At 39.4% G+C, this 16,426-nt stretch overlaps 1 protein-coding gene across 10 annotated transcripts in view; it reads left to right on the top strand.

Annotated features, from left to right (window-relative positions):
• The window catches only part of beta-Spec (spectrin beta chain), a 636,597-nt gene that overhangs the window by 585,361 nt on the left and 34,810 nt on the right, over positions 1 to 16,426 (top strand). For all 10 annotated transcript variants that reach the window (XM_067155517.2, XM_067155514.2, XM_067155515.2 and 7 more), the window contains one exon: positions 8,048 to 8,236. In XM_067155517.2, coding sequence (XP_067011618.1) covers positions 8,048 to 8,236 — 189 coding nt within the window. The remainder of the gene's footprint in view (positions 1 to 8,047; positions 8,237 to 16,426) is intronic.

Genomic DNA, 16,426 nt, shown 5'->3' with positions numbered 1-16,426 from the left:
ATGGCCAGCAGTGAGTCCCGACCTTAATCCCATCGAGCATGTGTGGGACAGGCTTGACAGAAGTGTTCGTGGACGTCCTGTTCCACCGCAGACTCTCAAAGACCTCGAGCAGGCGCTCTTATTGAAGAATGGGACCTGATGCCGTGACATGACCTCTGTCGACTTATACAGAGCATGCAACGTAGGTGCCAAGCTGTGATAAATGCTCGTGGAGGACATACACCATACTGAAGATGGCGTCTGGGACTAGTCATGTGTTTTGTCTATTAGTAGTGTTGAAATGTAGTATCACGTCCGTCCCAAGTTTGCCTCCGGGACGAGAATGTGTTAGATTTCGAAGTGAAATATGAAAACCGTTCGGAAAACGCTGTTGTGAATATTTCGGAGCTTCGTATTTCGGCCCACGTGCTGGCTTTAAATGGAACTATGTATCTGGTGACGTCACAATCAGGCGGCCTGTCAGCAAGAAAACAACAGACGAACTCTACCCCAAAGATATCTGGCTCGGCGATTTGTGTGCTTCTGTTGGCTTTGTCCGGCGACATCCATCTGAACCCAGGACCCCAGCATGACAGCGGTATGAATTTCTTCTACCGAAATGTAGGGAGCATGTGTAATTCTTTGATGGACTTTAACCTCGCTTTCACCGAGCTCGATAGCTGCAGTCGCTTAAGTGCGGCCAGTATTCGGGAGATAGTAGGTTCGAATCCCACTGTCGGCAGCCCTGAAGATGGTTTTCCGTTGTTTCCCATTTTCACACCAGGCAAATGCTGGGGCTGTACCTTAATTAAGGCCACAGCCGCTTCCTTCCCAGTCCTAGCCCTTTCCTGTCCCATCGTCGCCATAAGACCTATCTGTGTCGGTGCGACGTAAAGCCGATAGCAAAAAAAAAAACCCTCGCTTTCAGTGACGCCAGCAAAGATTGTATTCGTATAGTTGTAAGTTGGTTAAATGATTCTGTTGGTGATAATGAACTGTTGTCTACTGATTACTGTGTGTTTCATCAAGGCAGACATTGAGTCCATAGTAGCAAAGTGAAAGGGGGAGGGATTATGATTGCTATGAAATCTGCTCTAAGGCCAGTTTCCCGGCCAGAGCTGGCGGGAGACTGGGAGTGTCTCGTGGTCAAGGCCACCCCAGCACCAGGAAGGTCTGTGTTTGTAGTGTGCTGCTATCTGCCACCGGACGAAGTGACTGCTAGGATGAGTAATCTTTGAGCAACACTTAACACTGGCCAACGTCACAGCTATTTTGAACCCGCAGGATATCCTTGTAGTTTGTGGAGACTTTAACATCAGGCATTTGGCTTGGAATCCTGGTCCCGTTATAAAACAAAGATGTGCGGAAGTCTTCTTACTTCTCGAAATCGTCAGTGAATTTGGACTCAAGCAAATGTGTCGCTTCCCAACAAGAAACGAGAACTTCCTGGACCTTGTCCTAATCTCGGATCAGTACTGTGGACATTTGGACTGCTTTGAGACGGAGATGGTAATTACATCCGACCATCGACCTGTAGAATTCACTCTATCTTTACCGCGAGTTATGCGCCCCGTACCGCAGAGGAAGTTTGTTCTCATGGACTAAGCCCAATTTTCCTCAATTGAGAGATCTCCTTTCGTTGTGTCCCTGGAATTTAATCGAGGACTCCCTCTCCATCGATGAGGCGTTAACCCTCTTCTATGACTTCCTTCGCGCTGTAATAAGACGCTGTACTGTCCCGGATAGTTAGCATGTGGAAGTACCCATGCTGGTACGACTCTGAGGTAATAGATAAATTAAAAGAAAAGGAGAGGGCAAGAAGGAAGTTTTAAAAAAATGGGCCATAGTAGTGATTATGTGCAATTTTCGACCATACGTGGTGAATTTAAGCGTCTTCAGCTCAAAAAATACAGAAACTATATAACTTTGATGGAAGCAAAATTAGCTGCCAACCCGAAGTGTTTCTGGAATTTTGTAAACAACAAATGGAGGTCATCTCGCCTGCCATCTACTATGCTTCAGGATGGGAAAGAATTACAGGACAAGAGGAGCATCTTGGACAGTTTTGCAGATACCTTCGAAAAGTATCACTCTCCTGCCGCACAGTGTAATCTATCCACTTCGTCCAGGTGTGATATAGGCCTAACTTTAATAGTGACCTCTTCAGCAGAGGTATCTTCAATTCTTGCATCTTTGGATACCTCCAAATCATGTGGTCCAGATACGTACCCACAATAGTATTGAAAGAATGTGCAGCTGAGCTAGGTAGGCCACTTAGTATCATAATAAATATGTCATTCTCGTCAGGGTAGTTTCCGTGTGAGTGGAAGAAAGGTTAAGTCATACCAGTGTTCAAGAAAGGAGACAAAATGGTGTTTGATAACTATAGGCCTGTTGTGTTATTGTCCCTGATTTCAAAGGTGGTGGAGAAGATCGTGTATATTACAAAGGTGGCGGAGAAGATCGTGTATAAGATATTGTACAGTTCAGTTTCACAGTATATTAATATAGCGCAGCGCAGTTTTGTACAGAAACGCTCTACCGTCTCCAGTATGGCGGTGTATATCAATTTTATTTCAGAATCTCTGTATAGGAGGCAACAAATGGATGTTTACACGGACTTCTCCAAAGCCTTTGATTCAGTTCAACATGATGCTCTACTCATCAAATTGTCGGCATATAGGATAGGAGGAAATGCTTTGGAGTGGTTTAGAAGCTATCTCACTAATAGGGTTTGCTTAGTAAAAGCTGATGGTATTATGTCAAAGCCGTACCACCCTACTTCAGGTGTCCCCCAAGGCTCTTTACTGGGCCCCTCTTTTCTTTGTCATATTTATAAATGATATAACATCAGTTCTACAACACAGTAATTGCCTTCTCTGCTGACAATCTAAAGATCTTTAAGGTGGTCAATAGTGAGTTGGACTGTGTGTTGCTACAGTCGGACTTAAACCTCCTAAGTAACTGGTATAGAAAGTGGCTGCTTGGTTTGAATACTTCAAAATGCAACGCAATTACATTTTCACGTAAGTTGGAACCAGTAAATTACCCTTACCATTTATGCTATTTCCAAATAGCTCGTGTAAATGAAATAAATGATCTTGGTGTGACACTTTCGAACCGCTGCGGTCTTCCCTTCGAAAAACATTTAGACAAGATATCTAGGAAAGGGTTTAAATTACTTGGCTTTCTGAAATTAAATTGTGCCGAATTTGTTTCTCCTAGAACTCTAATATCTTTGTTTTGCACTTTAATCAGGCCTTCGTTAGAATACTGTTGCAGGGTATGGCTACCTTCTCAGCAGTATTTAATACAAAACTGGGAAAGAGTCCAAATTAGGTTCATGAAATGGATCAGCTACAAGGGTTTGGGTATTTCTCTCTCTTCGTCCAATTATGAGTCTCTTTGTGAGACTGCGAGCGTGAGGACATTGCACTCATGCCGCAGATGTGCCAATGCCCTATTTCTTTATAAGTGTCTGATGAATAGAGTGGATTGCTCAACATTACTGGAGCTGATTCCATTACATGTTCCTCGTCGCAGTACTAGGCAAAGGTATATTTTTCATCTGCTTAAAGTGAGAACTGTGGCTCGGGCTAACTCGTGGCTTGTGAGGGCACTAACATCACTGAATGAGGTGGGTGAATCAGTGGACCTTTATCACTCACCCCTGTCTAAAATCAGATGTGCTCTAATGACCTCATGAATGTAAGGCCCTATCTGTAAGATATGTAAATATGTAAATGTTACTTGATGTAGTCTAATAATGTCAATTATTTAGGAAATTAGTGTTATTTATTTAAGGTGTATTTGTTGTATTTTATGTTTTATTGAATCATCTTTAATTGGGACAATAACTTGTTGATGATAAATAAATCTATTCTATTCTATTCTATTGAAGCTCTCAAACTGTGATAAAAATCCACCCTGGAAGACTGTTATCACATTGTTTTCGCCCCTATTTGGACTTTTCTGTTTGTGTTATAAAAATGAACATGAATCCATCGATGTTCTTTTGTATACTTCAATGGTAAAGAATTAAGGTTTAGTTGGTAATATTCCTGGGTGTGAGGTATTGTTTTCTGGAGCATGGCATAATAACTTGTGAATCCAATCATATTAGAAATATTTTAAGGCTTTACTTTTTTATGGTTTGAGACTAGTAAGCTATAATCACTGTAGTATTTTAAAAATGAATAGTATGAAAATTGTGACTTTAACAGGAATTTGGAAAGACGTGGTTAAACTTGGAAGACTAACAGCAATACATCTATATTCTAAGCTTTATTAATGCAGAAAAAAAAAAGAAAGAAATCATGAGAGAAACAGATCACTGCAACTATTGCAACTAATTTTACTACTGTAATCATATTTAGTTAAGAATGTTGGAAGTTATAAACCAAGTGCCTCTAAAACCTCAGTCTTGCTCGTTATCTTCACCTCACAATTTGTATTCAGTGAGGCAAAGGGACTGTTGCTTTGGTGTAGTGCCTCTGCATACAGCCACCACCCAAAGGGTGTTGTGCTGCATGAAAGTATTGAAAATTCCTTAATACTAACAAGTCCTTTTTCTGGGTTGATTTCATGTTGGTGAACCACAAACTTACTACTTGTAGGTTGATCAGAAGCCAAGATAATCTGGGTACATGGTTGCAATGAAAAATACAGAGGTAATCTTAAAAATTCACACAGAGGAAACTAAAACGAGCAGAAACCTTGATTCTATTCGGGATCATGCAGGATTTGAGTAGAACAATCTATTCCAATGCTTGGGTTTCAAGTTTCGTCCGACATAACTTCCATCTCGGACAACAGCTTGCCTGGTACGGTCAGGGTTTCTTAGCATACCTAACACACGCTACAGCAGCACCGCATGGGCCAAGAAACAGTTCAGTACACAGTATTTAGGGTTTAAAATGTGAACGTAGGATGAGTCGGTCTGAATGCTGTACCTACTAACATGTATTCATTAAGATCCCTTGAGAAAGGGTAAGGATACCCGCATGATATGAATTTCAAATCCACATGACTGGAAGGTTTCTAAAGAAACTCAGTTCAGCTGTTTCTTTATTGAGCTGTTTCATGCTGCAACATCAAAAGCAAGAATCTGTTATCATAGCCAACTTTCTGAGAGCACTTGAAGAAGGGGCTTGCCAACTTATGCCAGTGGTCACTCAATCAGGTGGTGAGAAAAGCAACGCTTTCGTCAGGTATGGGAACGGTAAAGTGACAGATGGTTGAGTCTCTTATGTCTGAGCACAGATTGGCACACTGATTGTGCAGTGCTGTCTAGTCGAGGCTGGTCTGCTCCAGGTACGCTGACCTGAGTCATTAGCTGTAGTGCAGCGGTTGAGCTGCAATTAAAGATGGATAGTGGATGTGATTAGCCTGGTGTTTCTACGGATATATTATCTGAAGAGGAGGGCGGGTGGGGGGAATCTTATCTGAAACATTTATTGGAGGGGTGAAAAGAGGATTTGGCCAGCCAAACAAAATCTGTTATTATGAATGTATTGCAATGCATGCAAAAGCTAGCTGACTTACATTTTTTGCGGACCGTGAATTTCAAGAAAAGTTGAGAAGCGACTGCAGTTATGTGTACTTCACTGTGAACATATTACACAGTCCATATACAGTATTTAAAGTTATATTGTAAACCACCACTACTACTAAAATGTTCTCATTTCTCCCCTGAAGGGGGAGGCATTTCTCAGGCCAGGAGATTTGTTACGGTGAAGGAGATGCTCGGAGAAGGTGAGAGAGTCTATACAAGGAACTGCCCCGGCATTTACCTTACTGCAGGAGAAAGAAAAACCATTCTCAGGACAGCTGACGGTGTGGACCAGCCCCTCTCCACCTCCCGAATACCTCCCTTCTCTGCTCGGTTGGTCAGTCAAAGTGCAGAGGTGTCGGATGACTGACCAGCCGTGCCTACCTGTAGGCCGAAGCCCACTCTGCATCCGCCGACCCTTGTAAATCATAAACAAATGAGTATTTTAATGAAACTGATACAGATTAATAATGTAATCTGAAAGTATTGGCACAAATGACCTCGGCTAGTGACATTTATATGGCCACTTTCCAGGAAAACTAAAACACCCATGAAAAATATGACAAAAAATTTAATTCAGAGAATTTTCTATATTTTTTTCCACAGACAAAATTTTATAGGGCCAAAAAACAAGTTGACACTTACTGAAAATTTCAATTGAGCGATTTTACAGATTTAAATGTACTTCATGATTTTATATTTAATAATTATTCAAAGCGTTGAAGTCGGCAGTCTTTCCTGAACTTTGTTGTTGTTATTATTATAATTGTTATTATTATAATTGTTATTGTTATTATTATTATTATTATTATTCAGCTTTTATGGCCTCATTGAACCACCTCAATCATTTTCTGGTCCTCTTTGATAGGTTTTCTTTCCTAATTGCCCAGTAGCTTTTCATTCATTCTGATGTTTTCTGTCGTTCCTCGTCTGTAAATACCATTATTTCATGTTGTTTTTTTTTTTCCAGCGTCTTTAAATGTTCTGTTTTGTTTTGCAAATTGTCCAGAGTTCCGTATTTCTCCGAATCCACAAAAACTTTTTTTCTCACAATTTCACATGAAAAATCAAGCATTGCCTTACATTCGCGACCTAACAGTAATGAACACCACTGTAACCACACTGCTTCCAATCACCCCATGTGCACGCGCGCTTGCACAAAACTCAACATTTGCGGGGCTTTATTTTTTATTAACATCGCTAGTCGTGGCACTCTATTGTACAGTGCCTCTGTTTAACATCACTGGTTCTTGGAAAATAGTGAAGACAGAATGACATTCTACTAGCATCTACAAAACCTTTTCTCAAATCGGCAGAATGGTCTCAAAACATTAGGCCTGCTCTCTTGAGCTAATTGTAAGGTCAACCGTAATATACTTCTGAGCCCCACCTGCACAGGAAATGTCATTTTAATTGGAATAGCAAGGATGCGACCCTTCAAATTCTTAGAAAATTCATGGTTATTCATTGACAGAGTTATAAAACACGTCTACTGTACATGGCTCTTAGTAAAAGTAACCATTTTATAGAAATATTTTTGTAATGGATCATAGTACCAATATAAATGGTCCGTTATTAGGCATTATAAATTTTCCAGCTGACTCATTCCTGGTTGCCAGTGTTTCGCCCCATTGTGCTAATATTTAAAGATAAAAACTTCATTGTTCCGTATTGAAATTATTGATGTTAAAAATTAAATAATTGAAAAGGAGGTTCAACCTATTCAATACTTAAAAGAAGGAAATGCAGTAATCACATTCCTATTTAAATGGGACCGGTTTCGACCTTAGTCCAGGTCATCATCAGCCGTAAAAAGATGTACAATGTTCATGAATATTGGAGGTCAGTTTCACACTTTGATAGGCACAAAGACACGACACCACATTCTGTATGCACAAAGTCACAACACTATCAACTAATATACGAAGATCAAAAATATCTAGAAGTTGCAGACGAATAGATTTGTAGTAGAAAGCCGCCAGCTCCTGGTGATCAGCGCGGCACATTCAAGGTCATGCGCTGCGGTCGAACGCTAAAGTAGAGTGGAGAATGTTTTGAAGGTCTAGAATTTGTCACGGTTGCGGGAAGTTAAGTACGTATATAAAAATATACGACGCAAATCAGAATAATTGAGTGAGTACTTGTACTCCTGCTAAGTTCTTGGAAAACAGTTGACTTGAAAAAGCAGCCACCGGCTGTGCCAATGCACTATGAGAGACTTTGTCTCATTACCAAAAATTGATGTCTGTCTGGCCATCAGATGATACAGATGTTGATTTGCATAGGAAACCTGAAATATTTGTCCCGAATGAGTAAATTTATAATACCAATACTAAATATTTCAGGTTCCCTATGAGAATCAACATCTAAAAGGATCGAGACACGTGGAACAGGCATTGCTGACAAATTTTCAGTGTGTTCTCGTAGATTAGTGGCTGCAGATAAACTGTCAATTACGTGTCTCCTGTGCTGAACGCTGGAATCGCATTAGACTAATCCTCTGTTTGCCCACAACAGGTTATCAAATGGGGCAGAGTACCTGTTTCAAGCAAAGGACGATGACGAGATGAACCAGTGGATGAGCCGCATTGCAGTGCAGTGCGATCTTCAGGGCTCGGCTGGACCCTCACGCTCTCAGACGCTGCCAGCATCTGGAGACCGAAAGGATGAACCCAAGCGAAGAAGCTTCTTCACGCTCAAGAAAAGGTAAATGGAGTACTTGTGACGATGTAAAAGGTATTGCTATCCTCAGAGTGTGGTTTGATGCTGCTGGAGGGAATTTAGTTTATTCTGAAATGATAGTGTCCTGTGCTTTGTGGGTAAGTGGTTTAAGTGTTATTAAAATTTGTCAAGTTTTGAGGAATATTTTACCGTGACTGGTGATAAGCAGCAAACATCACTCCAGTTAACGGTGCTTTTCTGCAATAAACACTATTCCTAGTGTTCAGTTATTCCCATACACTTTATAGCCTTTCAGAGATATCTTTTACCTGCTCCCAGCTTCCCATGTTTCAAATTAGAAATACCTATAGGACTCTCTTTTTTTGTAATGTTCGTCTTCTAAAATGGGGGAGCATATAATAAGTATGTGGAGTTTGGTGGGGTTTTAAAGTACTTGTGCATGCCACTAGGTGGTAGGCGCCATGTGGAGTTGTCATGGACATAGGCAGTTAGATGAAAATATTGTATTTTCATACTTGCTCACACATTCTTCTCTGTAATCTAGTCCATTCCAGCGCGTAGGACTTACGCCCCTCCTCCAACACAAACTAGACTTGCTTTCTAAGTCTGAAATTCTGTAGCTCTGCACAATTTCAAATGCTTTGAACTGCTACATTTTATATGTCACAATGGGACAGTTGTTTCTTTTCTCTGTGACCCATGCATGAAGTACATTCTCATACGTTGTTATAACAATCTGCAGGTTTTCTTTGCTATCGTTAGTTTGTCCTTTGTTTCATCAATACCGAATCAAACATGTTGCACATATTTACAACTTGCTGCCCTTAAACTTTTTTCTTCTGCAAATTTTATATATAACTAAGCTTGAACAAGGCTGTATTACACGGTCATTTACTCTTTCTGTACAGTCTGAACTTCTGATATTTGAATGCCAAGAGACACTTCAGACTTGTGCGCTTAATAGCTACTAGCCGATAGGCACATGTTGACAATGGAAGGGGAGGGAGTAGGAGAATGGTTAGCTGTGGCGCAGGTGTAATGGGCACTTGTACTCGTGACCAATTTTAGTTGAAGTTGGTAGAAATACTTATATTAGAGAAAATTTTCCTTTGACTTGCGATTATTAGGGAGGGTGTTACAGGCATGGGGTCTTGTAGGAGAGTAAATACAGTAATTGGTAATACTGGAAATTGAGACACAAGATCTATTGTAAGATCACTGCATTTTCGGTCAAAAGGTACAGGAGTAGTTTAACATACGTACGGGTATCTTGGTCTCTTGAAACATAAGATGCCTTTGAAATTCTAGGCCTAACATTAAAATTTATTAAATTCATGCACTTGGAACAATATCATCTTTGACCGTATTAATTGCTAAAACCCATAAACTTGTTCCTTAAAGTAATTTGGGATACAACCAGGGTTGGGTTCTTTATTTCATAGAAATCAGATGTTTGCTTAATTCTTGTGGTGTTTTTTGATAACAGTTTATGCTTGATGTTGTGTTATTGTCGTTTGTTAGTAAAAGGGATCTTGTGCAAGGTTATGTCCCACTAACTACTTTTACGGTTTTGGAGATGCTGAAGTCCTTTTACGTACCAGTAAATCTACCAACAAGAGATTGACATATTTGAACGCCTTCAAACACCACCTGACTGAGCTGAGATTAAACCTGCGCTCTACAGTCTGAGCTATTAAACTGCCAGTCTGCAGACAGTAGCTAAAAACTTGTCTGTCTCCCTCAAAACTCTTCAAATTTAGTACTAGTATATTGTGAATTAAGAAAATGGCAGCAAATGTAAATGTTTTATCAAGCTAATAATGATGAAAGATGCTATGTTTTATAGAATTAGTCACTCTTAGTGCTAAAAATACTGTCCTTCCCTTAAATACAAATTTGATTATTATTTTGACTGAGAGAAATATAAGAGCTGGCATACACAGGTCTGCTTTCAGAAATACCTGAAAAGAAATGGGTGCATTCACACGGTGCCACACAAGTGGCTCGCCCTTGCTAGCGATCATGTTATCAAGTGTCTCGGGTGCATTTGTTCTAGTCAGTGACGGCAAGTCATTCCTCGGCTCCAGTTATTCTTGCACTGCTTTTTGGAATTTTTTCATAGACCACCTCTATTTGACACCTTCCATCGAAGTGTTCACACTTTCATGCTATTTCGTAAATTTTTCTGAAAATTTATATAATCCTTGACCTTCAAAATATTTCTTATTTTCATTGACTTCATTATTAGGTCTTCCAAAGTTTCTTCTGTTTCTTAAACCATCAACCAGTCATGTGCTTCTAAATTGCCATGCAATTTATTTCCTTCCTTTAAAATTGTTTATAATAACATGAAATCTGATCTACAAATTCAAACTGTTCTACTGATTTTAATTCAGGTCTTTGAAACTTATGGCTGCAAATATTTGCACTTTCTGGCAAGAAAAGGAAGGCTGGACTGTTATCAGCTGCTTTCTGTTTTCCTCCAGTTATTCATGGAAAATTTGAGATTTAAATATTGCTTCCTAGGTATTTGATATAGCACTTGTGATCCTTCAAACAGATGTTCAGCATCATTACAAAATTCTGTTAGCCATTCTCAAAATATTTATATGAATCTGTGCTTGTTATTTATGAGAATTTCTCTCCCCTCGATTTCTCTGTAGTGACTTTAACTTCCAGAAATCCGTGGGAATGGACCGTAGGAACAGAAATTACAATTGTATATGTTGGTGTGTTAATTGGTTAGAAACCCTGAGAAACTGAGTGGAATTTTAGTATAAAGATCTCGATGTGATATTTGTGTTGTTGAAAGTGTTCCGGAAAGAATTGTTATGGAGGTGACACACTTCCCTATGGAGAGTCCTAAATGTTAATATTTGTGCATAGGAGGATTCACATATGTTGAGAGACTTGTATTAGTGAGCAAACATAGAACAATGCCACATTCTCATGGCCCATATAAGAAACAAAGAAAGGAAAAAGAGGGAAAAAAGGGCAGAAACTATACACCAAGTTTTTAAAAAATGGGTCATGGCTGCAATTTTAACATAAATAAAGTATCTTGTCAGTATGGATTTACATTTTCTTCCTTAATTCGAAAGAAATATATACATCATCAAGATTAAGTCGGTCACTATCCACACCCATGATTTCTGAATCTTTTGTGCTCGGCTCGAGCTCCAGTATTACATGTGATAAATATCATTTTTGATCCGTATTAATGATATTTGATTGGAATAACAGTAAGTTAATTTATTAGTTTGACCACCTAATCAATACATACTAATAAATTAACTTATTGCTATTATTCCAGTCAAGCTCCAGTAACGAGAAACGTAGCGCTCGGCTGCCTTAAATTTGAGATTCTCCCGATATCCAGCATGGATGATCCTGGACATTTTGAAATTCTGACATTCTGCTCTATCCTGTTGAATGTGTTTTCGATAATTTCCAAGCCACGTATTTATTGTCCATATGTTGCAAAATTTGCAAAAGAAAGCTATCTATGCAATTCATTTGACCACAAGCAGTCTTGTAGAACTGGCACCTTGCACAAGGTGTCCAGACCCACGCAGCTTGTTGAAGGGGGCACTACTTCACACGTAGGTCGGACTCTTGTTCCAAGGAACATTCGTTGTTCCTCTTTATAATGACACATTGAGCTTTGTCATCGGAAGCCCCTTGATACTACAGTTTTTGAAAGGCCTTTGCCTATCAAGCAACTGCTGCTCAGCCTGAAGGCCTGCAGATTATGAGGTGATGCTAGGTCAGTACAATCCTCTCTGCTATTATTCTTTTCTTTCTAGAGCAAGAGAGAGACTACCTATCGATCAGCTCTCTATTGCTTTTCAATCCTTCCTATGGATGAGACTGAAAAGGTGTGCAGGACAGTGCAAACTTCTGTTCCACCACAAAGTAAAATCTCTTGAGAGAATGAAAGGCACTCAGATCAGTTGGATTCAGGAGGTCAGTTAGATTGCATAGCCATAGATCTTTCCAAAGCCTTTGATAGAGTGGAACATGGAATATTATTAAAGAAATTGGAGGAAATAGGATTGGACGTAAGGGTTACACGTTGGATAAAAGCATTTCTAAATTCAAGGGTTCAGAAAGTCAAAGTAGGAAATAATGTATCTCAGGAAGAGAAAGTTTGGAAGGGAATTGCACAGGGTAGTATAATCGGTCCGTTACTTTTCTTAATATACGCAAATGATTTAGGGAACAATATAACATCAAAAATAAGATTGTATGCAGATGACATAATTGTTTATAGAGAAATAAGCAACATTGAGGATTGTTCAGAATTACAAAGGGACCTTGAAAGTATCCAACAATGGGTTGAAGAAAATAATATGAAGGTTAATGGAGGCAAATCAACTGTTACAACTTTTACAAACAGGAGCTTTAAAACTGAATTTGAATATACTTTGGATGAGGTAGTTATCCCAAAAGATGGCAAGTGCAAATACTTAGGTGTGAGATTTGAAAGTAATTTGCACTGGAAGGGTCATATTGATGACATTGTTGGGAAAGCATACAGATCATTACATGTCATAATGAGGCTACTTAAAGGATGCAACAAAGAATTAAAAGAAAAAAGTTACTTGAGTATGGTTCGTCCATTATTGGAATATGCAAACAGTGTTTGGGATCCTCACCAAGAACACCTAATAAAAGAAATAAGTGTGCAGAGGAAAGCAGCAAGATTTGTAACAGGGGATTTCAGGAGAAAGAGTAGTGTATCAGAAATGTTAAAGGAACTTGGGTGGGAAACTTTAAGGAAGAGAAGGGAGAAAACTAGACTTACAGGATTATATAGAGCCTATACAGGAGAAGCAGCATGGGGAGATATCCGTGAGAGGCTTCAGTTGGAAAATAATTATATCGGCAGGACTGACCACAAATATAAAATTAGAAGGAATTTTAGCAGAAGCGATTGGGGTAAATTTTCATTCATTGGGAAGGGTGTGAAGGAGAGGAACAGTTTACCAGGGGTAGTGTTTGATCCTTTTCCAAAATCTGTACAGATATTCAAGAAGAGAATAAACAGCAACAGAGAAAATAAATGAAGTGTTAGAGGGCATTCGACCAGTGCAGGTTATTGTAAATTAAAAAAATGTGTGTGAATAAATTAATTCCATCCCCTGGTCTAAGGAGTTTGGACAGCCAAAGTAGGGGACTGCCTGTAGGGGTGAAGTACAGTGGGGACTTCGAGGGCCCTGGGACCGCTACGGTAGCTGTGAAGGCCCTTCAGGAACTTTGAAAAGTGGTGGCAAAAGGGCCTCTGGTTAAGACGCAGCAGGTCGTTATGCTACTTAGGATCCAGAACGGGTAAAAAAAAAGAAAACAAAAAAAAAAGAAAAAAAGAAAAGTAAATAAATGCAATGTAAATATTAATGTTATACCAGTTGTATAGTATCATTTGAAGTAATTCCACATACTGTATATCAGTTGTCTATATTTGTAAGTAGTACAGGAGATATTATAAGTAGAATTTTGTAAACAATATAAATTTATTAAGGATGAGCTGTGTGTTTAATAGAAAACATTGTTAGCGTAAATTGTATAATATTGTATTATAGGAAAAATTTTCTTCTCTTGTTAATTTAATATTTAGTGCTTGACAATAATGTATTTTAGTGTACGATTTGCCACCGAGGTAGACACCTCATTTGCAAATAAAGAGATTTTGATTTGATTTAGAATTGAGGAATGAAAACATTTTCATCTTACCAGCTGACAAAGGAAATGGGACCATAATCATGAACACTGGTGATTACAAGAATAAAATTGGCTAGCTATTGGGCCCTAAGAACTACAGGCAGCTGAAACAAGGCCCCCCTTCCTCCTTTTTGGTTCTGAGACAGACTAAACATGTGATCAAAAGATTGCCTCTTGGGAAGCCACAGTCCTGAGACTCGATCTATCAGAACTCTACCACCGCACCTGTATGGTGTCTCAAATTCACGGGGCTGACATTCTGTTCTGCCCCATTGTCAATTCAAGCTACGTACCTTGCTACATTCCTTCGGGGATACATCAGGCAAACGGTCTCACATTCGGAATTCTGAGCGTTTTGTCAAACTGTTGGAAGGGATAATAAATATAACACTGACGTAATTAGTTTTGATGTGATGATGTGACTAACTTTCCGAAGGAGCGCTTGAAGCTACCATTTCACTTTGGGTGAAATTTTTGTCTTGAAATTACGGTTCTCTTTAGTCATTGCTTACATGCCAACTACTTCCAGTGGGATGGTAGATGTTTCAAAGAAACTAATGGGGTTGTCATGGGGAGCCCTGTAAGTCCTGTTGCCAATTTATATATTTAAAAAATTGAAAAATCTGCACTGGAGACAGTAATACACAAGCCCACCAGATAGGATGGCCTTATGCGGAAGATAAGTTACCCAAGTTTCTCCAATATCTCAACAGCATCCATGCAGAGTTCCAGTTCGCAATACAGAGAGAACAGATGTGTTGAAGCCCCCCCTCCCCTATCACCCTACAGAGAAACGAGCAATGAAGAGGACGCAGTTCAGCCAGAGCGAAATGAGCCTCTCTCCAAGCTAATGGAAAGGAGTTGCAGATTCTCCTCCATAAGTCAAGGAGAAATAAGAGACCCGAGAGAAAGGTCCTTCCCTTCATTCCAGCGATTATGGATGGTATTGATAGGGCTTTAAAAAGTAACATATAAAGACCACCTTTACAACTACAAAGAAAATATCCCAATGGTTATGCTCAGCTAAGGACTCTTAGAACCCTTAATCCAGTCTATCTGTATACCGTATTCCTTGTTTATGCTGAAAGGTTTTTATTGAGACAACCAAACGCAGCATTAACACTGGGTTGAAAGAACATGAGCGTCTTGTTGTCTCATCCATTATAAAATCTGTGGTGGTAGAGCCTGCTCTTTCCTTGATCATGAAGTGATATTTGACAGAACCACAGTTCTAACCACCACTCACCATTCTCGTCTCTCAAGAAGCATGCTAACTGTTTCATCTGGAAAGAATGCCTACAGTTTTGCAGGGACAGTGAATACACTGGGACATACTGCGCAGACTTCAGTTATACCAGACAGAGATGAAGGTCGTGGTGATACTACCACCTAGCCTTCGGCGTGGTGGTGATTTTTGTTTTAGGAGGAAGTAAAACTTGGTGACCCACCATCCTCTCTGAGAAAGTTAAGTGGAAACAAAAATGAAAATAAAATGCTATAAAAGTATGGTCACCAGCCCATGTCGTTTTGTCTGTAAATGTAACATGGACACATTTCAAATGTGCTGGGAAGCCATCAATGCTTATCAATTGACATTGTTCATGAAAGCATCCACCAGTATATTTGACCATTATAATAGAAATTATATAATTATCTCCTGAACTTTTGAAAGACCAAAAATGGCATGCAACAGTTCCATGAGAACAGAATCAAATCTTAAGTAAAACAAAGGAAATGTAAGGGTGCAGACTGGAGCATTAGGCAGAATCATTCTAGCTCCTAGCACTATGAATCTATGATGTCGTGTACAATGATCTTCTAGAAATAAAGAATTTTAAATGTGCAGCAAGTTTTTCAGTCTGGTGTCATTACCTGAACTAAGAGAGAGACAAACTCCCAGATTGAATCAAAATGGTAGAGTTGTTGACAACCCTACATATGACTTCTGTTGTCAATTAGCAAGAGCTGATATCCTGGCACTGAAGAGTGACTTAATTTTAGTGAAGTGGAACAGAGCCACCAGTTTGCAAACTAGATGCTAGTTCACATCTGCCGCCATCAAACCACATTTGATAGTTGTTTCACAGTTAAAGTCCTTAAACATTTATGCCCATCTTCCCACCTTCTCACTCATAGAGAGCTGAAGTTAGGCATGCAACTGCTACCCAGGTGTAGGGAAGATTACCATTAGCTAACTGCTTCTTTTTTGCCATTCTTTTGTCTGTCTCCCTGCTCTCTTTACCTCACAGCAGAATCTACTTCTCAACAATGATCCTTTATTATTCTATCTCCACACTCTTACACAGTAACTCGCTGCTCTCAATCGGGCTAAAAGTGTAATTTGCCAGTGAGGATGTGGGATTCTCTACACTGATCAGTTCGTTCTTCTCCATTGACAGTGTTATGTCACCTCTAAGACTGCCACTATTTAGATTGTCATTTAAATATCTTTGTAAGATTGTCTACATTGAGTAGTAAAAGATACTATTTTAA

The sequence above is a fragment of the Anabrus simplex genome, chromosome 11 (assembly GCF_040414725.1).
Source record: "Anabrus simplex isolate iqAnaSimp1 chromosome 11, ASM4041472v1, whole genome shotgun sequence".
Taxonomy (NCBI): domain Eukaryota; kingdom Metazoa; phylum Arthropoda; class Insecta; order Orthoptera; family Tettigoniidae; genus Anabrus; species Anabrus simplex.
Note: the sequence above shows the minus strand (reverse complement) of the source record. Positions and strands in the feature narration are given on the sequence as shown.